General features: G+C 45.7%; 1 protein-coding gene across 6 annotated transcripts in view; it reads right to left on the bottom strand.

Annotated features, from left to right (window-relative positions):
• LOC132816599 (arfaptin-2-like) overlaps window positions 1-27,628 on the bottom strand; it is a 44,900-nt gene that overhangs the window by 12,934 nt on the left and 4,338 nt on the right. For 2 of the 6 annotated variants that reach the window (XM_060826410.1, XM_060826411.1), the window contains exons 2-3: window positions 8,505-8,607; window positions 1,057-1,164 (exon numbers count right to left, since the gene is read on the bottom strand). In XM_060826410.1, the coding sequence (XP_060682393.1) occupies window positions 1,057-1,155 (99 nt within the window). In that variant the 5' untranslated portion in view covers window positions 1,156-1,164; window positions 8,505-8,607. Of the gene's footprint in view, window positions 1-1,056; window positions 1,165-4,322; window positions 4,486-8,483; window positions 8,608-12,040; window positions 12,294-27,628 lie in introns of those variants that run through there. The other 4 variants (XM_060826414.1, XM_060826412.1, XM_060826415.1 and 1 more) reach the window with 4 other exon arrangements.

Genomic DNA, 27,628 nt, shown 5'->3' with positions numbered 1-27,628 from the left:
ATTGGTCAGTGTTGTTATGGGAATGCAGCATCAATTAGCTATCTCCATGACCTTTTTTTAAAAGAAGCTGCACAGTATGCGCAAATTCCTTTTGTCCACAATAAACATCTTGCTGAGAATTCATAGATATAACTTGTAGCATAAACGACTCCATAACAGTGCATGCCTGGCAATGAATTCAGATTAGTTTCCAGTTTAATTCTTAACACAGTCTGGATTATTGAATAAATGATGTCCAATCACAGAATCCCATCTAATGTGGATTTACTTACCAGACGCTGGCATGTACAGGCTGGTTGAACACCATCAGTATGTTACCCATTGTGAATGGTCAGCAGGATGTGTTATTTAATGTGGTTATCATTGGGATGCACAGCCTTTACACCTGACAGCACTGAAACTCAGAGCACAGGCAAAACATCTTTATAGTTTGAGGCAGCATCCTGTAACTGGAGAAAGCCACCTGTGGATGTACTGCACAGTAACAGTGAGGGATATTTAGCTTTATTGATTGTTTAAATACTGAGACACTGTCTCCTCCAGGATAACTGAGATAAACAGGTACCACTCACGGCCAAAGGGCTTCCACCCTCAGCCAGTGTGTACTCACAAGCTGCAGCAAAGCCAGTCACACGAAACAGAAATCATTTATTAAATAATCCAGACCGTGCTGCATCTCCACACCAACACGACCAACCAAACAGCACCCTCTCCTCATACTGTATAAAATGGTGTCTCATTTTTCAAGTTTGTTTCTTGTGTCCTAGTTCTGATGAGTGCAAGGTGAAAAGCTTCAACTTGTGGTGTTCCTTTAGCAGTGTTAACAGCTTGTTTTACATTAAACTCACTGCAAGAGATTGCTATACATTTCCTCTACACATCTATGGGAGGGTAATACCCCCAGCAGAGAGGGAGAGTTAAGCCTGGGTGTTGGGAATGGTTTTGTGGAAAATACTTTGAATAACTGAGAGAAATAGTTTTTGATCCACCTTGTGGCTGACTCTGAAATGGTTGATCTAACAGGCCCCTACTGAGCATGCTGGGAGATGACAGTACCTGCTCTAAACCATCATCTTCTGGTAAACCGGCTGTGTCACCATTGCTGTTTATGGCAATTTCCATTGTGGCGGCCTTTCCCATGATCCCGTCTGTCATTGTTCAGATCTGTTGGATAACAAAAAATCTTACCAGGTTCCACATACAAAATGTTAAAGATCAATCGATACAGGGAGCATTCCCCAGGTCCTGGCCAACTTCCCTCCCCATCAGACCTGCAGTCTATTATCATTTGTGGCATCAGAATGTGCACTAATTAGTATCCAGATTTGCTGACACCACCTGGGTAAATAATTGGTTGAGTGACAGGAAACAGGGAATTATGGTAATGAATATCCATCAGGCTGCAAGAGAGTTTGCAGTGAAGTTCCCCAGAGGTCAGTATTGGGACTTTGGCTTTTTCTGATGTGTATTAAGGCCCCTTGGTATGCAAGAGGTGACTTCAAAGTTTGTAGACATGAAACTTGGAAGAACTGTAAACTGTGAGGAGAGTGTCAAACTCCATAAGTTGGTGGAATGGGCAGATAGGTAGCAGATGAGGTTCAACGTAGAGAAATGGGAGATAACGTACTTTAGGAGGAAGAGCGTGGAGAGGTAGTATTAAATAAAGAGTACGATTCTAAAGGGTGTGAAAGAGCAAAAAGACCTGGATGCACATTTGCATAAGGTATAAAGCAGCAGGACTGACTGAGAGAGCAGTTCATAAAGGATGGTCTCCTAGGCTTCATAAATAGGGACATATAGTACAAGAGCAAGGAGGTGATGCTGTATAAAACACCGGTTCGTTCTCAGCTGGAGTATTACGACCAGTTCTGGGCACTACATTATAGGAGAGACATGAACGTGTTAGAGAGCATGCAGAAGAAGCTTGCAAGAATGGTCCCAGGAATGAGAAGCTTCAGTTATATGAAGACATTGAAAAACCTTACAGAGAAGACGGCCGAGAGGAGGTGTGATCATAAGAGGTCTGAATAGGGAGAAACTGTTCTGATGAACAGTCACTAAACAAAGAACAGTACAGGCCCTTGATGTTGTGCAACCCTGCCTCCACCAATCCCTTTATCTGCAGCTCCCCCCAGTCTTGAAGGGTTCCACCTGAAATGTCGACTTCTCCACCTCCTGACGCTGCCTGGCTTGCTGTGTTCTTCCATCCTCCTGCCTGTCTATTTTGGATTCCAGCATCTGCAGTTTTTTTGTCTCTTGATGTTGTGCTGACCTGTTATCCTACTCTAAGATCAGACTAACCTACATACCCTTCATTGTACTGTCTTCCATGTGCCTAAGAGTCTCTAATGTACTGGACTCAAAACATTAACTCTGCTTTTTCCACACAGATGTTTCCAGACCTAGGGAGAAACTACAGGATTCTGGCTCGTGAAAGGATCCATGACAAAAATGGCACTGTTTTAAAGTAAATATTAAAACCATCAAGGTTGTATTTATTCATGGGATTGCAGGCATTGTTGGCTAGTCTGGCATTTCCATAATTGTCCACAGGACAGTTAAGAGCCACATTGGAGTCACATGTGGCCAGACCAGGTAAGGACAGCAGTTTCCTCCCCTAAAACATTACTGAACCAGATGGTGCTTTTCACAACAATCAACAAGGGTTTACATGGTTGCCATTAACCAAGGCTATGCATTTATAGGTCATTTATAGAATCCAAATTTCACCAGCTGCCAGTTTGAATCATCTGGGATTCTGGATAATTTAGACCAATAACATTCCCACTATGCCACTGCCTTCCCTATGAAGTGATGTGGAACATTTTTTCTATATGCAATGGGCTAGGGTGTGAAATGCACTGCCTGAACGTGGAGGAGTCACACAGAGGGCCAGACTTGGTAAGGAAAGCAGGTTTCCTTCCCTCAAAGACAACTGTAATAATCAGACAGCATCAGCATCATCGCTGACCTGAAAGCTTTATTTCCAGATTCCTCTGCAACTATATTCAAATTTTCAAACTGCCCTGCTGGAAATCTGCATCGATCTCGTGACAGAACAGAAGTGTAGAACTTTGGAACAGGAGTAGAACCATTCGGCTGTTGAACCTGCTCTCCCATTCAATCAGATCATGGCTGTAGTGTGTTGCCTACATGGTCTATAGGTACTAATGCCACAGCTAGGCTTGGGAAAGAACTTCTTCTGATGGACTATGAACAACTTGGGACTAAATTAAAAATCAGAATGCAAAGATAATAATCTCTGCATTACTACTTGAACCACATGCAAAGTGACATGGGGCACATAGGATTGAAACGGTAAATGAGTGGCTCAAAGATTGGTATGGAACAAATGATTCTAATTCAGAGCTCACCAGTACTTAGGGCAAGAGAGAGCTATTCCAACAGGATTCATCTGAATTAAGCTGGGACCAGTGTCCCAGCAAATCGTATAATAAGGATTGTACATTGGATTAAAACGAATTAGTCCAGCATTAATTTTCCATTCCCAGTTGCCCCTTGAGAAGGTAGGGGTGAGCTGCCTTCTTGAACCACTGCAGTCCATGTGCTGTGGGTTGACCCACATGCCCTTAGAAAGGCAAGTCCAAGATTGTGACCCACTGACACTGAAGGAATGGTGATATTTTCCAAGTCAGGATGTTGTGTGGCTTGAAAGGAAACTTGCAGGGGGTGGATTTCCTATGTATCTGCTGCCCTTGTCTTTCAAGATGGATGTGGTCGTGAATTTGAAAGGTGCTGTCCGAGGAGCTTCTGAATTTTTGCAGTGCATCTTGTAGATGGTACACACTGAAGGGTATGGATATTTGTGGATGTGGTGCCAATCAAATGGGCTGTTTTGTCCTGGATGGCATTGAGCTTCTCAAGTAATTTTGGAGCTGCAAAATCATCCAGGCAAGTGGGGAGTATTCCATTACACTTCTTTCTTGTGCTTTGTAGAGAGTGGACAAACTTAGGGAGCCAGTCAGGTAACTCACTGCAGAATTGTGAGACTCTGACCTCTTCGTGCACCCACTGTATGTATATGGCCAGTACAGTAAGTTTCTGGTCACTGGTAACCTCCAGGATGTTGATAGTGAGGGATTCAGTGATAGTAACAGTGAATGTCAAGAGTGGTGGCTAGATTGTCTCTTACTGGAGGCGGTCATAGCCTGGCATTTATCTAACACAAATGTTACTGGCCACTTGTCAGCCCAAACCTGGATTTTTTCCAGGGCATGTTTCATTTGAACACGGACTGCTTCAGTACCCGAGGAGTCACGAATGGTGCTGAACATTGTGCAATCATCAACGAAAATCCCCACCTCCTTATGATGGAGGGAAGGTCATTGATGAAGCAGCTGAAGATGGTTGATCAATGGCTGAACATCTATGATGCTGGGGAGCTCTAGTGGAGGTCGAGATGGCTCATCCACTCTGGATGAAAATGGCTGTGAATCCTTCAGTGAATGAAACAAGAGAGCACACCTGCAGAGTAGTGAAGAGGTGAAATATGATTTAAATGTGATAGGAAGGAGTATCAGAAAACAGAACCTGAGTAATAATTGGCAAAAACAAAATCAAAGTTTAGGCTCTTTATCTGAATACACACAGCTTTTTAACAAGAGGGATCAATTGATAGCACAAATAGTTAATAATTGAATGTGACTTGATAGCTATTATAAAGACATAGTTATGGGGTGACCAAAACTGTGAACACAATACTCAAGGGTATTCAACGTTCTGAAAGAATAGGCAAAAAGGAAAAGGAGGTGAGGTGGTGTTGTTAATAAGGATGGTATCGGTGCAGGGGTGAACTGTGATGTAGATGAAAACAGATTGTGATGTGGAACCAATTTGAGTGGAAATCATGAACAGCATGGGAAAGCAGTCACTGGTGGAGGTCATCTATAGGACCTGAGGAGGAACCTCACAAAGTATAAATCAGGAAACAATGAAGGCATATAAAAAAGATGCTGTAGCTCTTCTTATCCACAGGGCTAAGTGGCTTATTCTGTTCCGTTTTTATGTTTCTCCTGTTTTCTATGTGTTTTTTCTCTCCAATTGCCATGGGTGATTTTAATCTGTACATTGACTGGCCAAATCTGATGGGCAATGGTAACAGGGAAGAGAGAAGAGACTGTGGTTCTGGAAAAGCACAGCAGGTCAGGCAGCATCCGAGGAGCAGGAAAATCGCCATTTCAAGCATAAGCCCTTCATCAGGAATGAGGCACTTTCTCCCAAGGGTAGCAGGGAAGATGAATTTGTAGAGTTCATCATGGATTGTTTCTTTGAGCTTTACACTGTAGCATTCACTCAGAAGACACTATTTTGATTTGGTAATGTGTAATGAGGCAGGATTAATAAAAGAGATTTTCTGGTTAAGGATCCTCCAGAGAGTAGCGATCACAACATCGTAGAATTTCAAATTCAGTTAGAGATATAGAGATGTACAGCATGGAAACAGACCCGTCAGTCCAACTCTTCAATGCCGACCAGATATCCTAAGTTCATCTAGTCCCATTTGCCAGCAATTGCCCCATATCCCTCCAAACCCTTCCTATTCATTTACCCATCCAGATGCCTTTTAAATTTTGCAATTGTACCAGCCTCCACTATGTCCTCTGCCAACCCATTCCACATACACACCATCCTTTGAATGAGGAAGTTGCTCTTTAGGTCTCTTTCATATCTTTCCCCTCTCACCCTAAACCTATGCCCTCTAGTTCTGCACTTCCCAACCCCAGGGAAAAGACCTTGTCTATTTACCCTATCCATACTCTTCATGGTTTTATATAAACCTCGATAAGGTCACCCCTCAGCCTCCGACTCTCCAGGGAAAACAGCCCTTGCCTATTCAACCTTTCCCTATAGCTCAGATCATCCAACCCTGGCAACATCCTTGTAAATATTTTCTAAATGCTTTCAAGTTTCACAATATCCTTCCGATAGGAAGGAAACCAGAACTGCACACAATATTCCAACAGTGGCCTAACCCATGTCCTGTACAGCCGCAACACGACCTCCCAACTCCTGTACTCAATACTCTGACCAATAAAGGAACGCATACCAAACGCCTTCTTCACTATCCTATCTACCTGCAACTCCACTTTCAAGGAGCTATGAACCTGCACTCCAAGGTCTCTCTGTTCAGCAACACTCCCTAGGACCTAACTATTAAGTGTATAAGTCCTGCTAAGATTTGCTTTCCCAAAATGCAGCACCTTGCATTTATCTGAATTAAACTCCATGTGCCACTCCTCGGCCCATTGGCCCATCTAATCAAGATCCTGTTGTACTCTGAGATAACTTTCTTCTATCCACTATACCTCCAATTTTGATGTTCATCTGCAAACATATAAACTATACCTCTTAAGCTCACATCCAAATCATTAATATAAATGACGAAAAGTAGTGGATCCAGCACCAATCCTTGTGGCACTTGAGGGAAACCAACTTGGATCGCAGACCAGGATCCTCAACTTAAACAAGAATAATTACAGAGGTATGATGAAAGTGCTGGCTAAGGCAGCCTGGGAAAATAGATAAAAGGGAGGGTCAGTGAAGGAGCAGGAGCAGACATTTAAGCAGATAACCCACAGCAAAACATTATTTTGATCAAAAGGAGGACTCGCTGAGATGGATGAACCACCCATGGTTAGCAAAAGCAGTCAAGAAGAGTATCCATTCAAAAATAAATGTTAAACGGGAGAAGTGGGTTTGTTTTAGGAACCAACTAAGAAGCTAATAAAAAGGGAGAAAATAAATTTTTAAAGCAAGTTGGCAATAAATATATCATACAACTACAGAGTTATACAGATCCTATGGCCCAACTCACCCATGCTGACCAGGTCTCATCAGCAACAGCTTCTATAGGAATATAAACAGTGTAACTAAGACCAGTATGGGACATTTGGAGGATACAACTTTGGGTTTACTGATGAGGAACAGTGAAATGGCAAATAATTTAAACCAATATTTTGAGTCAGTCTTCACAGTGCAGAACACAATAAACATCCCAAAGGTGGAAAGAATTTAAAAACTGACAATTATTTAAACAAGGGAGACTCCAAACCAGTGCAGTCCAATGGGATCAGAGTGCTCCTGCATGAAATGCTACAAGTTAGTATGCAAGTGAAGCAAATCATTAAGTCAATGGAATTTTGGCCTTTACTGCAAGGGAGTTGGGAGTTTAAAAATAAGTAAGTCTTGTTACAGATCAGCCCTGATTTTATCGATAGTTAGAGCAGGCTTGATGGGGCAAATGGTCTACTTTTATTCCTTGTTCATATGTTACAACTGTACAGGACGTTGGTGAGTCCACACCTGGAGTACTGTATACAGTTCTAGTCCCGGTATCTAACAAAGGAAATCCTGGTATTGGAAGCAGTTCAAAAGAGATTCATTTGGCTGATTCCTGGGAAAGGATTGACTTATCAAGAACAGCTAAACAGTTACCATCTGTGGACAGAAATCCGAGTTAACATTTCAGGTCCAGTGACTCTTCTTCAGAACTGAGGGTACCAGTCAGTTCTAAGGAAGGGTCACTGGCACCATAACATTAACGCTGCTTCTCTCTCCACAGATGCTGCCAGATCTAATGAGATTTTCCAGCATTTTCTGTTTTTGTTTCGGATTTCCGGCATCCACAGTTCTTTTTAAAAAAAAGAGATTAGAATACTAGAATTCAGAAGAATGAAGGGTGATCTTGTTGAAATAGTACATTCTAAGGGGACTTGACAGGTAGGTGTTGAGAAAATGTTTCCACGGATGGGGAAACCTTGAACCAGGAGACACAGATACAGATAAGGAAATGTTTACACTATCATCGACTGTCATAAAACCCTACCTGGTTCAGTATGCCCATTAAGGAAGGAAACCTGCTGTTCATTACTTGGACTGAACAATTCATGACTCCTGACCCAAGGCAATGCAGCTGACTCTTACCTTTCCTCTAAGGAAGGTGCAGCAAGACACTCCATTACATTGAGGTATTGTGTGAAGGGATTAGCTGTGGTGGAGTTCAGAGAGGGAGACAAGACTGCATTATAAATTTGCAGACTATGGGAAAGAACATGATTGTCGAGACAGAGACATGGCAACTAACAGTGTGAATGAAGGAGGATTCAGTTCTTGTTCACTGTTGAGTACAGCTCTACAGAGAACCAATTACACCGTCCAACACCCCTCCCCACCTCTGAGGCAGTGCCACCTCACCCCGCTGACTCACTCAGGCAGGCTGCACTTAATTAGAGTCTGAACCCCTCCCAGAGCTTGCTCATGTCAGCAAGAGTGCCAAAGGGAAAATTCAATGATCAGTTAGTGCTGACAGAAAGCTAGTTCCCTGGAGGTTTCGGCCGTTCCGGGGTGGAGTGGGCGGGGGGGGGGGGGGGGGTCTCTCTGTATTTTTAGTGGGGGGGGGGGTGTCAGTATTTACAGGGGTCCGAGGGAGGGGAGGAAGTGTGTCAGTATTTAGAGGGAGTTACTGGATACTTCTCCTTATGCACCAGAAACAGCTGCTGTGCCAGGTCAATCTTCGGCAGGGTCAGTGAATCACGGGGTCCCAGGTTCAACTCCTCAAGGTCCGTGCGATAAGCATCATACTTCAACCTGAAATAGACAGCACAGGGTTAGATACAGAGTAAAGCTCCCTCTACACCGTCTTCCATCAAACACTCCCAGGACAGGAACAACACAGGGTTAGATCCAGAATAAAGCTTCCTCTACATTGCCCCCCTGAAACACTCCCAGGAGAGTGACAATATGGGGTTAGAGACAGAGTGAAGCTGTCATTACAACATCCTCATTGCTGTCCAGTCCCAGCAGCAGCAGGAACTGCTTGAGCCATGGGCCCTGTGCCCAAACAGGAATTGTGCAACAGAAAGCTTACTGTCGCCTGTGAAATTTGACAATCATTAGCCAATGTTTACAAAAGCACAAGGAACTCGTCGGTTACTGCAACTGTTGCCTGATCTGATGACACAGGTCGAAACACAGCCCTACAACATAATCAGCCGCCTGCTCACACAGAGCATTTAATCTCCTTGATCAGTAAATCTGTCACAGCCACTATTCCAACAGGCCTGCTCAATATCCATCTGATGGAGGCCCCACGCAGCGTGGGCCCAAAACAGTCGTGCAGCTCACACACACACACACACAGATTGAAGGCAGGTGAACCACGTGAAACTTCAACAGGACTGAGTAAAGGGCAGCGTTTTTGAAAAAGAACCCAAGCAGCTGTGGGAGCGCCACGCCATCGGAGGCTCAGCGCTGAGGGAGTGCCGCGCTGTCGGAGGGTCAGCGCTGAGGGAGCGCCGTGCTGTCGGAGGGTCATTGCTGGGGTGTGGGCACTGTTGGACGTTCCACCTTGTGTGTTAGAAGAGGTGCAGGGACATTGACGCTCGCCTCTGACCAATAATTACCCTTCAGTCAACATCAGAAAAACAAATTGTTAGACCTTTACATCTTGGCTATGGAGTCTTGTTGTGCATCCCTCAAGTGCTGTGGTTTTCACTTCCCAGTCAAGTTCCTCACGTCACAAAAGGGACTACACAAATGCAACTTTCTGCTGCTTCGGTTTGCACGTGGGAAGCTGCGACCAGTCGCTTCACTGGAAGGTGTGTGTGTGTGTGTGTGTGTGTGTGTGTGTGTGTGTGTGTGTGTGTCACCCCCGGCCAGGCTGGGTCAAGGTGGTTGGGGTGAATAGGAAGACACGTCCTGAGGAGGTGGAGAGTGCAAGTGGGTGGGCACGTGCCAGGTCAGTGTGAGTGAGGGAGCAGGCAGGGGAGTAAGCACGTGCCAGGTTAGTGTGAGTGAGGGAGCAGGCAGGGGGAGTAAGCAGGTGCCAGGTCAGTGTGAGTGAGGGAGCAGGCAGGGGAGTAAGCAGGTGCCAGGTTAGTGTGAGTGAGGGAGCAGGCAGGGGAGTAAGCACGTGCCAGGTCAGTGTGAGTGAGGGAGCAGGCAGGGGGAGTAAGCAGGTGCCAGGTTAGTGTGAGTGAGGGAGCAGGCAAGGGAGTAAGCACGTGCCAGGTCAGTGTGAGTGAGGGAGCAGGCAGGGGAGTAAGCACGTGCCAGGTTAGTGTGAGTGAGGGAGCAGGCAGGGGAGTAAGCACGTGCCAGGTTAGTGTGAGTGAGGGAGTAGGCAGGGGAGTAAGCACGTGCCAGGTCAGTGTGAGTGAGGGAGCAGGCAGGGGAGTAAGCAGGTGCCAGGTTAGTGTGAGTGAGGGAGCAGGCAGGGGAGTAAGCACGTGCCAGGTCAGTGTGAGTGAGGGAGCAGGCAGGGGAGTAAGCAGGTGCCAGGTTAGTGTGAGTGAGGGAGCAGGCAGGGGAGTAAGCACGTGCCAGGTTAGTGTGAGTGAGGGAGCAGGCAGGGGGAGTAAGCAGGTGCCAGGTCAGTGTGAGTGAGGGAGCAGGCAGGGGGAGTAAGCAGGTGCCAGGTTAGTGTGAGTGAGGGAGCAGGCAGGGGAGTAAGCAGGTGCCAGGTCAGTGTGAGTGAGGGAGCAGGCAGGGGAGTAAGCAGGTGCCAGGTTAGTGTGAGTGAGGGAGCAGGCAGGGGAGTAAGCACGTGCCAGGTCAGTGTGAGTGAGGGAGCAGGCAGGGGAGTAAGCAGGTGCCAGGTTAGTGTGAGTGAGGGAGCAGGCAGGGGAGTAAGCACGTGCCAGGTCAGTGTGAGTGAGGGAGCAGGCAGGGGAGTAAGCACGTGCCAGGTTAGTGTGAGTGAGGGAGCAGGCAGGGGAGTAAGCACGTGCCAGGTTAGTGTGAGTGAGGGAGCAGGCAGGGGAGTAAGCACGTGCCAGGTCAGTGTGAGTGAGGGAGCAGGCAGGGGAGTAAGCAGGTGCCAGGTTAGTGTGAGTGAGGGAGCAGGCAGGGGAGTAAGCACGTGCCAGGTCAGTGTGAGTGAGGGAGCAGGCAGGGGAGTAAGCAGGTGCCAGGTTAGTGTGAGTGAGGGAGCAGGCAGGGGAGTAAGCAGGTGCCAGGTTAGTGTGAGTGAGGGAGCAGGCAGGGGAGTAAGCACGTGCCAGGTCAGTGTGAGTGAGGGAGCAGGCAGGGGGAGTAAGCAGGTGCCAGGTTAGTGTGAGTGAGGGAGCAGGCAAGGGAGTAAGCACGTGCCAGGTCAGTGTGAGTGAGGGAGCAGGCAGGGGAGTAAGCACGTGCCAGGTTAGTGTGAGTGAGGGAGCAGGCAGGGGAGTAAGCACGTGCCAGGTTAGTGTGAGTGAGGGAGTAGGCAGGGGAGTAAGCACGTGCCAGGTCAGTGTGAGTGAGGGAGCAGGCAGGGGAGTAAGCAGGTGCCAGGTTAGTGTGAGTGAGGGAGCAGGCAGGGGAGTAAGCAGGTGCCAGGTCAGTGTGAGTGAGGGAGCAGGCAGGGGAGTAAGCAGGTGCCAGGTTAGTGTGAGTGAGGGAGCAGGCAGGGGAGTAAGCACGTGCCAGGTCAGTGTGAGTGAGGGAGCAGGCAGGGGAGTAAGCACGTGCCAGGTTAGTGTGAGTGAGGGAGCAGGCAGGGGAGTAAGCACGTGCCAGGTCAGTGTGAGTGAGGGAGCAGGCAGGGGAGTAAGCACGTGCCAGGTTAGTGTGAGTGAGGGAGCAGGCAGGGGAGTAAGCACGTGCCAGGTTAGTGTGAGTGAGGGAGCAGGCAGGGGAGTAAGCACGTGCCAGGTCAGTGTGAGTGAGGGAGCAGGCAGGGGAGTAAGCAGGTGCCAGGTCAGTGTGAGTGAGGGAGCAGGCAGGGGAGTAAGCAGGTGCCAGGTTAGTGTGAGTGAGGGAGCAGGCAGGGGAGTAAGAACGTGCCAGGTCAGTGTGAGTGAGGGAGCAGGCAGGGGAGTAAGCAGGTGCCAGGTTAGTGTGTGAGGGAGCAGGCAGGGGAGTAAGCAGGTGCCAGGTTAGTGTGGGAATGAGGTGGCCTGGTGTAGCTGGGCTCTGACAGCTCATATAGGTTTTAGGCCAAGTCAGAATTCTATTGCAGGGGCATCAGATAGAAAAGAAACGAGCTCCTGATCTCTTCCCCGCCCCCCCCCCAGTTTCCTGCATGCATTTGCAGACTCACCTCCTTCTGGCAGAAGCCTGGGCTCTGATAGCAGCCGTCCTGCTCACTACATCGTACCCTCATCAATTCAAGGCCTTTCTCTTCCTAACAACACTCTCTCTCTGTTTCTCACACACACACACACTCTCTGGCCTCACACCAACACACAACGCACAAAGCCACGTCACCAGGCAGGACTCTCAGCTTTACAGGGGGAGGAGGAGTTACTGACAGCTTGTTCAATAACTGAGAACATTTCTCCGCTGACATCAGTAAAGCAGCCAAACCAGGCCCACACTCTCCTGTGACAAAGGAATGTTAATCACTACATGGAGCGTAGTATTGATCCTTCCAGGGAGATCGTAGAGAACACCTCATCCCTGCACAGGGAGTTTATTGAGACCCCTCCCCAGATAGATCCCAGAGATATCCCTTGACACAGCAAGATCCCAGGGACATTCCCCTGGCACAGTAAGATCCCAAAAACCCTCCTCCCCTCCCCACACAGCAAGATCGCAGAGGCCCTGCCCCTGACAGCTCATGATCCCAGAAGCTCCGCCTCCCAAACAGCAAGATCCCAGACAGTCCACCCCCACACACAGCAAGATCCCAGAGACATCCTTACCCTGTGCTGCAAAATGAAAGCAACCCCCACAGTGTGGTCACAGAGACCACCCCTGCACAATGTAATCCAAGAGGAATCGGTTGTACATTAACAATCACAGAAGTGTTTGTGGTTTGAAAGGGACTTCTGGGAATGGGCAATATCCACTGAACTTTGGAAGCAAACTTTATTGTGATATGTTTCAGAGGAGGGACTACAGTCAGCAGTATTGCTGAACTCACACAGACTACCAGCCACCAACGAATAACCAATGAGCAGAACCAGGCACCATGTTAGCAGGAACACCACAAGGACAAGGAGGGTGGGGTCACAGGGAGAGCCAGGCAAGCAGGACAATCTCAGGAAGACTTTACTAACAAGAGAAACACAACTGGATTGGTGGCATTTGTGGATTTGAGGTTTTGGCAAAGAGGAAGAACTTAGTCTCAACATTTTCCTTCCAATGGCACTCAGATCTTACACGCCAGCAAAACCCTACTCTGGGCCGCTTTCTGGCAGAGTGCAGGACATTTCCTCACACCAAACCCTTCCCCCCCGCCCCCATCCCTCACAATGAAGTCAGTATACAGTATGCACATGTGCAACTTCTCCATCCAATCGTGATACGAGATCCACAAACACAGGTACAAGTGAGGCCGATGGAGGAGGAGGGGGATGGCTAGGTCCCTCGTATTTCCATACACTCCTTCTGCTGTTCGTACTTAAACTATATAACAATAGGAGCATAACATATAAGACAATTGTGTTTGCTCTGCCATTCAATGGGATCCTGGCTGAATATGATAATCCTCAACTCCACTTTCCTGCCTTTTTTCCATCTTGATTCCATTACTGATTTAAACATCTGTCTCTCTCAGATTCAAATAAACTTGACAACCCAACCTCAACCGTGCTACAAATCCACTCCCCTCTGAGAGAAGAAACTCCTCCTCATCTCTGTTTTAAATAGACAACCCCTTTTATTAGATTCTCTGATTCTAGATTCCCAGGGGATAAAACCTTTCATTCTGCACTGCAGCTTTCTGCAGTCTGTCCCCATTTAAATAATATTCAGCTCCTCTATTCCTCTGCCAAAGTGCGTAACCTCAAATTTTCCCATGTTATATTCCAAGATGTTGCCCAGTGCCCTAACCTATCTATATCACTTTGTAGGCTGTGTCATAGAATCCCTACAGTATAGAAACAGGCCCTTCAGCCCACCAAGTCCACACCAACCCTCTGATGAGTAGCCCACCCAGACTCATTTCCTTACACTGTTAAGCTATATTTACCCCGACTAATGCACCGAACCTACACACTGCTGACCACTATGGGTAATTTAGAATGGCAAATTCACCTAACCTGCACATTTTGTAGGAGGAAACCGGAGCACCCAGAGGAAACCCACGCACACACAGGGAGAATGTACAAGCACCACACAGCCTGAGGTTGGAGGTAAACCCAGGTCCCTGGTGCTGTGAGGCAGCAGTGTTAACCACTGAGCCACTGTGTGCCCATTCTCATCCTCATCACTTGTCTTTTCACTTAGTTTTGTGTTATCCGCAAATTTGGAGAGTACACTCCCATCCCTCAGCCAAGTCACTGAAATATGTTGTAAAAACATATGCTGCCACCCTCCATGGCCTGACAGAGGTGGTTGAGCCTTTGCAAATGCTCCTTTTGCAGGGCAGTAGATTCACATGAGTCAATGGGGAGATTGCATATTTTTGTGATGAGGCTCGGAGAAGAAAAGTGTGTTTTGAGACTTGTAACAGGCTTGGACAATGTGGCCTGCAAACTGACCATAACCAATGCCTCAGAAAAGGAGAAAGTGGCCAGACTAAGGATACTACATTAGAGCATCAGGATCTCATACAGGCATTGCTGATGATATTTCTCAAGGGATTTGAGGTTTCTGCTGTAAATTATAGAACATAGAATAATACAGTGCAGAACAGGCTCTTTGACCCTCAATGTTGCGCCGACCTGTGAACTATTCTCAGCTCGTTCCCCCTACACTATCCCAAGATCATCCACGTGCTTATCTAAGAATTGTTTAAATCTCTCTAATGTAGCTGAGTTGACTACATTAGCAGGTAGGGCATTCCACACCCTCACCAGTCTCTGCGTAAAGAACCTGCCTCTGATATCTGTCTTAAATCTATCACCCCTTAATTTGTAGCTATGTCTCCTCGTACAAGCTGATGTCATCATCCTATGAAAAAGTATTTCACTGTCCACCCTATCTAATCCTCTGATCATCTTGTATGTCTCCATCAAATTCCCCCTTAGCCTTCTTCTTTCCAATGTTCAAATCTCTCAGCCTTTTGTCAAAAGACCTTGCCTCCAGACCAGGCAACATCCTGGTAAATTTTCTCTGCACCTTTTCCAATGTTTCCACATCCTTTCTGTAATGGGACAACCAGAACTGTACACAATATTCCAAGTGTGGCCGCACCAGCGTTTTGTATAGTTGCAGCATGATATTGTGACTCCGGAACTCAATCCTTCTACCAATGAAACCTAACACACAGTATGCCTTCTTAATAGCACTATCCACCTGGTTGGCAACTTTCAGGGATCTATGTACATGGACTCCAAGATCCCTCTGCACATCCACACTACCAAGAATCTTGCCATTGACCCAGTATTCTGACTTCCTGTTATTCTTCCCAAAGTGATTCACCTCACATTTAGCTGCATTGAACTCCATTTGCCACCTCTCAGCCCAATTCTGCAGTTTATCCAAGTCCCCTTGCAACCTGTAACATTCTTCCACACTGTCCACTACTCCACCGACTTTAGTGTCGTCTGCAAATTTACAAATCCATCCACCTTTGCCTGCGTCTAAGTCACTTATAAAAATGACAAAACAGATCCTTGTGGCACACCACTAGTAACCGAGCTCCAGACTGAATGTTTTCCATCAACCACCACTCACTGCCTTCTTCCACAAAGCCAGTTTCTAATCCAAACTGCTAAATCACCCTCAATCCCATGCCTCTGCATTTTCTCCAACAGCTTACCATGTGGAACCTTATCAAAGGTTTACTGAAGTCCATGCATACCATGTCAACTGCCCTACCCTCATCTACATGCTTGGTCAACTTCTTAAAAAAACTCAATGAGGTTTGTGAGTCACGACCTGCCCTTGACGAAACCATGTTGACTATCTGAAATCAAATTGTTGCTTGCTAGATGATTATAAATCTTATCTCTTATAATCCTTTCCAAAACTTTTCCTACAACAGAAATAAGGCTCACTGGTCTATAATTACCTGGGTCAACTCTGCTGCCCTTCTTGAACAATGACACAACATTTGCAATCCTCCAGTCCTCTGGTACTAAACCTGTAGACAATGATGACTCAAATATCAAAGTCAACTGCTCTGCTATCTCCTCCCTAACTTCCCAGAGAATTCTCAGATAAATCCCATCCGGCCCAGGGGACTTGTCTACTTTCACTCCTTCTAGAATTGATAACACCTGTGCATGACAAACCGCGATCCTTTCTAGTTTAATATCTTGTACCTCATTCTTCTCCTCTACAACATTCTCCTTTTCCTGAGTGAACACCGATGAGAAATGTTCATTTAGCACCACAGGGTCCACACTCAATTTCCCAGTTCTGTCTTTGACTGGCCTTATTCCTACCCTAATCATCCTTTTATTCCTCACATACCTATAGAAAGTTTTAGGGTTCTCCTTTAGTTTATTTGCTAAAGACGAATCCATATCTCAGGCACTTAACACTGGGCTTGCTTTGAGGTCTTTTTCATCAGTTTGCTCCTCAGGTGGCCAAAGGCAGCATTGGCCACTGGAAGCAATGCTGAATGTCATTATCGAAATCTGTCTTCAAAGGCGCCACATTCAAGATCGTAACCTCTCGCCACGTGAAAATGTTAACCCTCATTTCACTTTTGCTTCTTTTGTCAATCACATTAAAAGTGCTCTCTTATTCTTGAACTCTTCACCAATAGGAAGTTTCTATTTACTCCGAGTAGACCTTTCAAGACACCTCTGGAAAATTTCTCTCGACTTTCTCCTCCCCAAGGAGAATGGTCTTCAATTTATCCTCAAAACTAAAGGTTCTCATTCCTTTAAATCACTTTTGCATTCTCTCCAGTGCGCTCACATCTTTCCTAAAACATGGTGACCAAAATGCTACATAATACTCCAGCTGCCGTCTTACCAGTGTCTTGCACAGGTTCAACATCACTATCCTGCTTCACATTCTATTAAGAGCATTCAAGATCTCATATGTATTTTCTCTATCTATCCTGTGACCTTCAGTAACTTCTGTTCATGTAAACCTGCACCTCCATTAGCATTACATCCTTTTTTGAAATCCAAGCATAACATGTGACAAATCCTGGCAATAAATTTCAGCTGCTATGTGATTGCCCATCCCACCAGCATCTCACTGACGTCTGGACAAAATCTGAAGAAGTGTGTTACAGTTGTTGTTCATGGAGAGAACTCCAGAAATTCTGCCATAATGCAGCTGAAAGCATGCCCACTAATGGTGAACCAATTAAATTCACGATTCACAAAGGACTGAACTTAAGGATCACAAAAGGTTATGAGTTTGCAGTCTACAAGCATAGCGGGCTGCGAGGTCATGGAGAGATGTATTCCAAGATGATAACCTGTGATAGTGACCATAACTTAGTGAGATTGAAAATCAAATCCTTAATGGCCACAAGATGTGCCAGAGGGCTGAGGCAGCACTAAGGTGACACCATTACTCAAGAAAGTGGGTGGAGATAAACCAGACAACTAAGGAAACTATTGGAAAAATTCTGAGGGAGAGAATTCATCTCCAGTAGGAGAGGCAAGGGTAGGCAAAACCACACTGACAGGGGGAGATCATGTCTGAAGTGTTTGATTTGAATTATTCAAGGTGATGAATATTTGTGTGGATGAGGGCAATGTAGCTGATGGAATCTACTTGGACTCTAAGATTTTTGAAATGGTTCTGCATGGGAAACTGTCAAGAATATGGTATTATTAATATATGGTCATGGCTGATTATCCAACTCAGTTGTTAAGATACGGGGATAACAAGCCAATCTAAAGCAGCCCAACTATCAATGACCCCCAACAAGTGAAATTAAAGTATTCAATGACCTTCACAGCCATATAACTATATATCTAATTTCATAGTCACCAGGGAATATAAACAGTTTCAGTAGACTTCGAGAAGTATTTACTTATTTCTTACATTCTTCTCTCAGAACATTGAACAATTCTTTAACTGGATACAAAACTTGAGATACCAAGAAACAGCAGACAGTCCCAAAGCTTCAAAAATTACTCTGCACCTGCTGATTAGCCTCGGTCATCCCTTGATGACCAAGTTAAGATCAAACTGAATGCCAGGTGGAAGGATCATTATGCTGAGGAGGCAGTATGCTGCAGAAGGACTTGAACATGCCAGGCAAATGGCTAAAGAAGTGGCAGATGAAATACAATGTGGGAAAATGTAAGCTTACACATTTTGTTAAGAATAGAATCATAGGCTATTTTTTAAACAGGTAAAGACTTAGAAAATGTGAAGCACAAAGGGAATTAGGCATCTTGTTTCAGGGTTCTCTTAAGGTTAATGGGCAGGTTCACTTGGCAGTTAGGCAGGCAAATGCAACGTTGGCATTTATTTCAAAACCAATAGAGTACAAGAGCAGAGATGTACTGGTCAGACTGCATTTGGAATATTGTTAGCAATATTCGGCTCTGTATCTAAGAAAACAGTGCTGATGGGAATCCAGAGGAAATATACAAGAATGAATCCATGATGAAAGGTTTGTCATATGAGGAACGGTTGCGGTTTCTGGGTCTGGATTCAATCGAGTTTAGGAGGAGGAGGGGGAATCTGATTGAAACCTACAGCTTACTGAGGGGCCTGGATAAAGTAGACATGCAGAAATTTTTCATGAGGAGGAGAGACTAGGACCTGAAAGCACAGCCTCAGAGTGAAGGTGCGGCCCGGAGGACCGACATAAGGAGGAATTTATTCAGCCCAATGATGGCTAATCTGTGGAACTCACTGCCACAGAGTGCTGTCGAGACCAAGTCATTAAGTGTTTTCAAGACTCTTTAAAAGTGAGATAGCCAGAGTTCAAGGTCTATATGTGAGGGTGAAAGGCAAGGTTGACAGGAATAGGGAACCCTGGATGACAAGGGATATTGAGGCTTTGATCAGAAAAAAGGTGGTACGGCTCAGGTACAGGCAGCTGGGATCAAGGGAATTCCTGGAGGTATATGGGGATACAGGAGTTCACTGAAGAAGGAAATCAGGAGGGTGAAAAGGGGACATGAGATAGTCTTGGCTGAGAAGATTAGGGTGAATTCGAAGAGGTTAAGTATATTAATGAAAAAGAATAACAAAAGAGAGAATAGGAGCTCTCAAGGACCAAAGTGGACATATATGTGTAGAACTGCAGGTGATAAGCAAGGTTCTCAATGAATATTGTTCCTTTGTCTTTACCATGGAGAAAGACATGAAGACTTGGGAACTTGAGGAAGTTAGTGGCCATATCTTGTGGACAGTCCATATCACAGTAGAGGTGGTGTTGGATGTATTTGAATGTATGAAGGTGGATAAATCTCCTGGTCCTGGTTAGATACATCTAAGAAGTTTCTTCATTTGTTCAGGGTCAGGACCAGTTCAGTCAGTCGAAGGAGGGTGTCAGTGGAAGGGTACTGGTTGGTACGGTGGGAAAGGAAGAAGCGGAGGGCTTTGTTTTTTGTTCAGGGTGAGGACCAGCATTCCTGATGAAGGACTTATGCCCGAAACGTCGAATTTCCTGTACCTTGGATGCTGCCTGACCTGCTGCGCTTTAACCAGCAACACATTTTCAGCCTAGATACATCTAAGAACACTACAAGAGGCCAGAAAAGAAATTGCGAAGACAATGGCTGATATTTTTGTATCATCGTTAGCCACGGGTGAGGTCTCTCAAGACTGGAGGGTAGCAAATATTGTACCTTTATTCAAGAAGGCCTGCAAAGAAAACTTGAGAACTAAAGACAAGTCAGCCTAATATCTGTGGTAGATAAGTTACTTGAGAAGATTCTGAGAGATAAGACATACATGCATTTGGAAAGACAGTGTTGAATTAGGAGCAGTCAGCATGGCTTTGTGCGTGGGAAATCATGCCTCACAAATTTATTGAGTTCTTTGATGAAGTAACCAGGAAGGTTGACGAGGGCAGGACGGTAGACATAGTCTATATAGATTTCAGTAAGGCATTCGATAAGGTTCCACATGCCAGGCTGCTCTGAAAGGTTACATCACATAGAATCCAGGGTGAGCTGGCAAATTAGATACACAATTGGCTTGATGGTAGGAAACAGAGGGTAATAGTGGAAGGATGCTTGTGGACTAGAGGTCTGTGACTAGTGGAGTGCCTCAGAGATTGGTGCTGGGCTCATTACCGTTTGTTATGTATATCAATGATTTGGATGTACAAGGCATGATTAATAAGTTTGCAAATGACACTAAAATAGGAGGCATCGTGGACAGTGAGGGAGGTTATCAGAAATTGCAGCAGGACCTTGATCAACTGGGGAAGTGGGTGAGAAATGGCAAATGGAAGTTTAAGATGTATAAGTGTTAAATCTTGCATTTTGGAAAGTCAAGGAGAAAGTGAGGACTGCAGATGCTGGAGATCAGCATTGCTGGAAAATCGAGCAGGAGAATCGACGTTTTGGGCATGATCTCCTGCTCTTTGGATGCTGCCTGACCTGCTGCGCTTTTCCAGCAACACATTTTTCAGTTTTGGAAAGTCAAATCAAGGTAGGAGTTTCATGATGAATGGTAGGGCCTTAATGAGTTTAGTGGAACAAAGGGACCTTGGAGTTCAGATGCACTGTTCTCTGAAAGTGGAATCCCAAGTAGACAGGCACACTGGCCTTCATCAGTCAGGGCATTGAGTGTAGAAGTTGGGAAGTTATGTTGCAGTTGTACACGACATCGGGGAAGCTGCACTTGGAGTATTGTGTTCAGTTTTGGTCACCTTGCTGTAGGAGGGATGTTATTAAACTGGAAAGAGTGCAGAAGAAATTTACAAGGATCTTGCCAGGTCGCAACAGTCTCAGTTTTGGGAAAGGTTGGACATGCTAGGACTTTTTAGCGCTTAGGAGACAGAGAGGTGACCTTACAGAAGTGTATAAGATCACGAGAGGCATGGATAAGATGAATGCACTCAATCTTTTTTCCAGGTTTGGGAAATTGAGGACTAGAGAACATCAGCTTAAGGTTAGAGAGGAAAGAATAAGGAACCTGAAGGGCAACTGTTTACACAGATGGCGGTATGCATATTGAATGAGTGGAAGTGGTTGAGGTGGGTACACGAACAACATTTAAAAGGCACTTGAACAAATACATGGATTTAGAGGAATATGGGCCAAGTGCAGGGAAATGGGGTTAGCATGGGTGGACATTTTGGTCAGCATGGACCAGCTTGGACCATGCTGTAGGACTCGGACTCTGACAGAGATGGATGGATTCTTAATTCATAAGGAGATCAAGAGGTACGGGGAGAAGGCAGGAGAATGGGGTTGAGAAATATATTGGACATGATTAAACGGTAGAACAGACTTGATGGGCTGACCAGCCGAACTCTGCTCCTACAGTTAATGGTCTCTAGGCATTCATCACGGTTTTCTTTATATCAGTAAAGATAACAGCCACCAATAACATAGAAAAGTACAGCACAGAACAGGCCCTTCGGCCCACAATGTTGTGCCAAGGATTACTCATCTAAAATAAAATAACCTAAACTATGTACCCCTCAACTCACTGCTATCCATGTGCATGTCTAGCAGTCGCTTAAATGTCCATAATGACTCTGCTTCCACCACCACAGCTGGTAACGCATTCCATACATTCACAACTCTCTGCGTTATGACCCGACATCTAACATCTCCTAATATCTTAAAACTATGACCCCCTCATGCCAGTCAATCCTGTCCTGGAGAAAAGTCTCTGGCTACTGACTCTATTCACGCCTCTCATTACCTTGTACACCTCGATCAGGTCACCTCTTTTCCTCCTTCTCTCCAGAGAGAAAAGTCCGAGCTTATTCAACCTCTCTTCGTAAGACAAGCCCTCCAGTCCAGGCAGCATCCCGGTAAACCTTCTTTGCACCCTCTCCAAAGCCTCTGTATCTTTCCAATAGTACAGAGACCAGAACTGGGCACAGTATTCCAAGTGTGGTCACACCAGGGATTAGATTAGATTACTTACAGTGTGGAAACAGGCCCTTCGGCCCGACAAGTCCACACCGACCCGCCGAAGAGCAACCCACCCATACCCCTACATTTACCCCTTACCTAACACTAGGTGCAATTTAGCATGGCCAATTCACCTGACCCGCACATCTTTGGACTGTGGGAGGAAACCGGAGCACCGGAGGAAACCCACGCAGACACGGGGAGAACGTGCAAACTCCACACAGTCAGTCGCCTGAGGCGGGAATTGAACCTGGGTCTCTGGTGCTGTGAGGCAGTAGTGCTAACCACTGTGCCACCGTGCCGGACTTGTAGAGCTGCAGCAAAACCTTGCAGCTCTTACACTGGACCCCCCTGTTAATGAAAGCCAAAACACCATATGCTTTCTTAACAAGTCGATCCACTTGGGTGGCAACTTTGAGGGATCTATGTACTTGCACACCCAGATCCCTCTGTCCCTCCACACTGCCAAGAATCCTGTCTTTAATCTTATATTCAGCATTCAAGATCGACCTTCCAAAATGCATCACTTCGCATTTATCCAGGTTGAACTCCATCTGCCATTTCTGAGCCCAGCTCTGCACCCTGTCTATGTTGCGCTGCAGCCTGCAATAGCCCTCGATACTATAGACGACACCTCCAACTTTGTGTCATTGGCAAATTTACTAACCCACCCCTACACCTCTTCATCCAAATCATTTATAAAAACTACAAAGAGCATAGGCCCAAGAACAGAGCCCAGCGGGACACCATACACCACTGACCTCCAGGCAGAATACTTTCCATCTACAACCACTCTCTGCCTTCTGTCAACCCACCAATTCTGAATCCAGATTGCCACATCTCCCTGTATCCCATACTTCCTGATCTTATGAATAAGCCTACCATGGGGAACCTTATCAAATGCCTTGCTGAAATCCATATACACCACATCCACTGCTTGACCATCATCGACCTGTCTTTTCACCTCTTCAAAGACCTCAGTAAGATTTGTGAGGCATGACCTGCCCCTCACAAAGCCATGCTGACTGCCTTTAATCACACTTTGCTTTTCCAAATAGTCATAAATCCTACCCCTCAGAATTCTTTCCAAAACCTTGCTGATCACAGACGCAAGACTGACTGGTCTGTAATTGTCAGGGATTTCCCTATTGTTCTTCTCGGAAAGAGGAATAGCATTCGCCTCCCTCCAATCCTCCGGTATGACTCCCATGGAGAGTGAGGAAGCAAATATCCTCGCCAGCAGCTTAGCAACCTCCTTTCTCGCTTCCTGGAACAGTCTAGGATAAATCTGGTCTGGCCCTGGGAACTTATCAATCTTAATGTTTGCCAAAATTTCCAGCACATCAATTTTATTCAATCTTGATCTGTTCAAGTCTGTTTCCCAGCTCTCAAAGTTCTCATTCACAGCAAGGTCCCTTTCCTGAGTGAAAACCGAAGCAAAAAACTAATTTAGGGCTTCCCCTATCTGCTCAGACTCCACACACAAGTTCCTTACGCTATCCCTGACCGGCCCTACCTTTTCCCTGATCGTTCTCTTATTCCTCATATATGAGTAAAATGTTTTAGGGTTCTCCCTAATCTTTCCTGCCAAGCCTTTTTCGTGGCCCCTTCTGGCTCTCCTCATTTCATTTCTGAGCTCCTTTGTAGTAAGGTTTCAAAGGTTTCCTCATTCCTGATGAAGGGCTTTGGCCCGAAACATCGAATTTCCTGTTCCTTGGATGCTGCCTGACCTGCTGCACTTTAACCAGCAACACATTTTCAGCTCTGATCTCCAGCATCTGCAGACCTCACTTTTTACTCCTTTGTAGTAAGCCTGTAATCCTCTAAAGCTGTGCTAGATTCTTGCTTCTTAGAGTCATAGAGATGTACAGCATGGAAACAGACCCTTCGGTCCAACCCGTCCATGCCGACCAGATATCCTAACCCAATTTAGTCCTACCTGCCAGCACCTGGCCCATATTCCTCCAAACTCTTCCTATTCATATACCCATCCAAATGCCTCTTAAATGTTGTAATTGTACCAGCCTCCACCACTTCCTCTGGCAGCTCATTCCAAACACGTACCACCCTCTGTGTGAAAAAGTTGCCCCTTAGGTCTCTTTCATATCTTTCCCCTCTCACCCTAAACCTATGTCCTCTAGTTCTGGACACCCGACCCCAGGGAAAAGACTTTGTCTATTTATCCTATCTCCGCCCCTCATAATTTTGTAAACCTCTATAAGGTCACCCCTCAGTCTCCGATGCTCCAGGGAAAACTGCCCCAGCCTGTTCAGCCTCTCCCTGTAGCTCAGATCCTCCAACCCTGGCAACATCCTTGTAAATCTTTTCTGAACCCTTTCAAGTTTCACAACATCTTTCCGATAGGAAGGAGACCAGAAATGCACGCAATATTCCAACAGTGGCCTAACCAACGTCCTGTACAGCCACAACATGACCTCCCAACTCCTGTACTCAATACTCTGACCAATAAAGGAAAGCATACCAAACGCCGCCTTCACTATTCTATCTACCTGCAACTCCACTTTAAAGGAGCTATGAACCGGCACTCCAAGGTCTCTTTGTTCAGCAACACTCCCTGGGACCTTACCATTAAGTGTATAAGTCCTTCTACGATTTGCTTTCCCAAAATGCAGCACCTCACATTTATCTGAATTAAACTCCATCTGCCACTTCTCAGCCCATTGGCCCATCTGGTCCAGATTCTGTTGTAATCTGAGGTAACCCTCTTCGCTGTCCACTACACCTCCAATTTTGGTGTCATCTGCAAACTTACTAACTGTACTTCTTATGCTCGCATCCAAATCATTTATGTAAATGACAAAAAGTAGAGGGCCCAGCACCGATCCTTGTGGCACTCCACTGGTCACAGGCCTCCAGTCTGAAAAACAACCCTCCACCACCACCCTCTGCCTTCTACCTTTGAGCCAGTTCTGTATCCAAATGGCTAGCTCTCCCTGTATTCCATGAGATCTAACCTTGCTAATCAGTCTCCCATGGGGAACCTTGTCGAACGCCTTACTGAAGTCCATATAGATCACATCTACTGCTCTGCCCTCATCAATCTTCTTTGTTATTTCTTCAAAGACTTCAATCAAGTTTGTGAGACATAAATTCCCATGCACAAAGCCATGTTGACTATCCCGAATCAGTCCTTGCCTTTCCAAATACATGTACATCCTGTCCCTCAGGATTCCCTCCAACAACTTGCCCACCACCGAGTTCAGGCTCACTAGTCTATAGTTCCCTGGCTTGTCTTTACCGCCCTTCTTAAACAGTGGCACCACGTTTGCCAACCTCCAGTCTTCTGGCACCTCACCTGTGACTATCGATGATACAAGTATCTCAGCAAGAGGCCCAGTAATCACTTCTCTAGCTTCCCACAGAGTTCTCGGGTACACCTGATCAGGTCCTGGGGATTTAGCCACCTTCAATCGTTTCAAAGCATCCAGCACTTCCTCCTCTGTAATCTGGACATTTTGCAAGGTGTCACCATTTATTTCCCTACAGTCTATATCTTCCATATCCTGTTCCACAGTAAATACTGATGCAAAATATTCATTTAGTATCTCCCCCATTTTCTGTAGCGCCACACAAAGGCCGCCTTGCTGATCTTTGAGGGGCCTTATTCTCTCCCTAGTTACCCTTTTGTCCTTAATATATTTATAAAAACCCTTTGGATTCTCCTTAATTCTATATGCCAAAGCTATCTCATGTCCCCGTTTTGCCCTCCTGATTTCCCTCTTCTTCCACCTTATGTAAGCTACTTTTCTCCTTTTGACGAGAAACTCCTCTGTTCAAAATCCATGCCTGATTGTTAAAACATATAGCTATTCAAAATTCAACTCATTCTAACATTAACTCACAGTTCCGCCAAAAAAGAAAAAAAGAAAAAAAACCTTTATAGTGCCCAGATCCCACTTTCTCCCTCATACACTTTGACCCTTCCAGCCCTCAGAACCACATGTAACTCCTCCTTGAAAACATTCAATATTTGGTCTCAGCCACTTTCTGTGGTAGAGAATTCCACAGGTTCATCTCAGGGAAGACACTTCTCATCATCACCAATTCATAAACTGTGACCCCTGGTTCTGGGCTCACCACCACGTGGAACATTATTCCTCCATCCACCCTGTCTAGTCTTGTAAGAATTTTATAGGTTTCTATGAGATCCCCATCATTCTTCTAAACTCTGGTTAATATAATCCTAACGGATCTAGTCTCTCTTCATACATCTCAGGAATCAATTCTGGCAAACATTTGTTGCAGTCTCTCTATAGTCTGGACCTCCCTCCTCAGATAAGGAGACCAAAACTGCACACAATATTCCAGATGTGGTCTCACCAAGGCCCTGCACAATTGCAGCAAGACATCCCTGTGCCTGCGCTTGAATTCTCTTGTTAAGAAGGCCAACATAGCATTCACCTTCACGCTGCCTGCTGCACACTTCCAGTGATTGGTGTACAAGGACACCTAGGTCTCATTGCACCTTCCACTTTCCAACGTATAACCATTCGGTTAATAATCTGCCTTCCTGGTTTTTGCTCCCAAAGTGGATAACCACATATTTACTCACATTATGCTGCATTAGTTATGCAGATGAAGTACAGGAGGCATACGTGATATTTATGTGTGAAGTGTTTCACCCAAAGGCTGGTGGGTATCCGGAACTCGCTGTCTAAAAGGGTGGTAGAGATGGAAAACCATTTCGGAAATATTTAGATGATCACTTGAAGTGCCAGAGCATACCAGGTTTCAGGACTAGTGCTGGAAGCTGGGTTAAGAGTTGCTCGGTGGTGCTGGGGTAATGTCACGGGCACAGAACCCCAGACTAATACTGAGGAGGTAAGTTCAAATCCCACCATAGCAGATGGCGAAAGTTGAATTCAATAAAAAGCTGGTCTAATGAAATCCATATAACCGTTGCCCATTGGCTGGTACAATCTCATCAGGTTGATCAATGTCCTTTGAGAAAAAAAATCTGCCACCCTTACCTGGTTTACATGTGACTCCAGACCCACAGCAATGTGGTTGAGTTTTAACTGCCCTCTGGGCAATTAGGGATGAGCAACAAACGCTGACCTAACCAGTGACGCCCACATCTCGAATTTCTACAAATGCCCTTGATGATCTACATGAACATGATGGTCCAAACAGCATCTTTCCATACTCTGACACTATAGCGAGAACTTTGAAATTCAGGTGCTTTTGATTTGGAAATCAACATGGGTCAGAGAACAGAGTGGGTAAACGAGAATTCGACATGGGCAGCAGGAGAGAGTGAAACCTTAATAAAAGAAACAGCAACACAAAATGCACTGCATTCGTGACTGCATCTGTCCTGTAGATTTCTAAAGTGCAGATCTGCCATTGACTCAGCAATTGTTAACACCTCCTCGGGACTCTTGGGTGTTACCTATCGATCAATGTACAGGTTTTGAATGATTGGAGGGAATAATTCCCTGATCAGACAGAAAGACGTGGAAGCCCTTAGCCTGAGAAAAATGTAATAAAGCTGTACATGCCAGTACCAGCTCTTCAAAGGAAATCTTTGCCTAGTTGCAATCTGCTGCTTTTCCCCCCCACAACCTTGCACACTACTTCTAACCAATAATCATGCAGTGCCCTCTTGAATGCCTCATTTGAACCTGTCTCCATCACATTTCCAGGTGGGCAAAAGTGAGGACTGCAGATGCTGGAAATCAGAGTCTAGATTAGAGTGGAGCTGGAAAAGCACAGCAGGTCAGGCAGCATCCGAGAAGCAGGAAAAA

This window comes from Hemiscyllium ocellatum, chromosome 6, assembly GCF_020745735.1.
Source record: "Hemiscyllium ocellatum isolate sHemOce1 chromosome 6, sHemOce1.pat.X.cur, whole genome shotgun sequence".
NCBI classification, from domain to species: domain Eukaryota; kingdom Metazoa; phylum Chordata; class Chondrichthyes; order Orectolobiformes; family Hemiscylliidae; genus Hemiscyllium; species Hemiscyllium ocellatum.
Note: the sequence above shows the minus strand (reverse complement) of the source record. Positions and strands in the feature narration are given on the sequence as shown.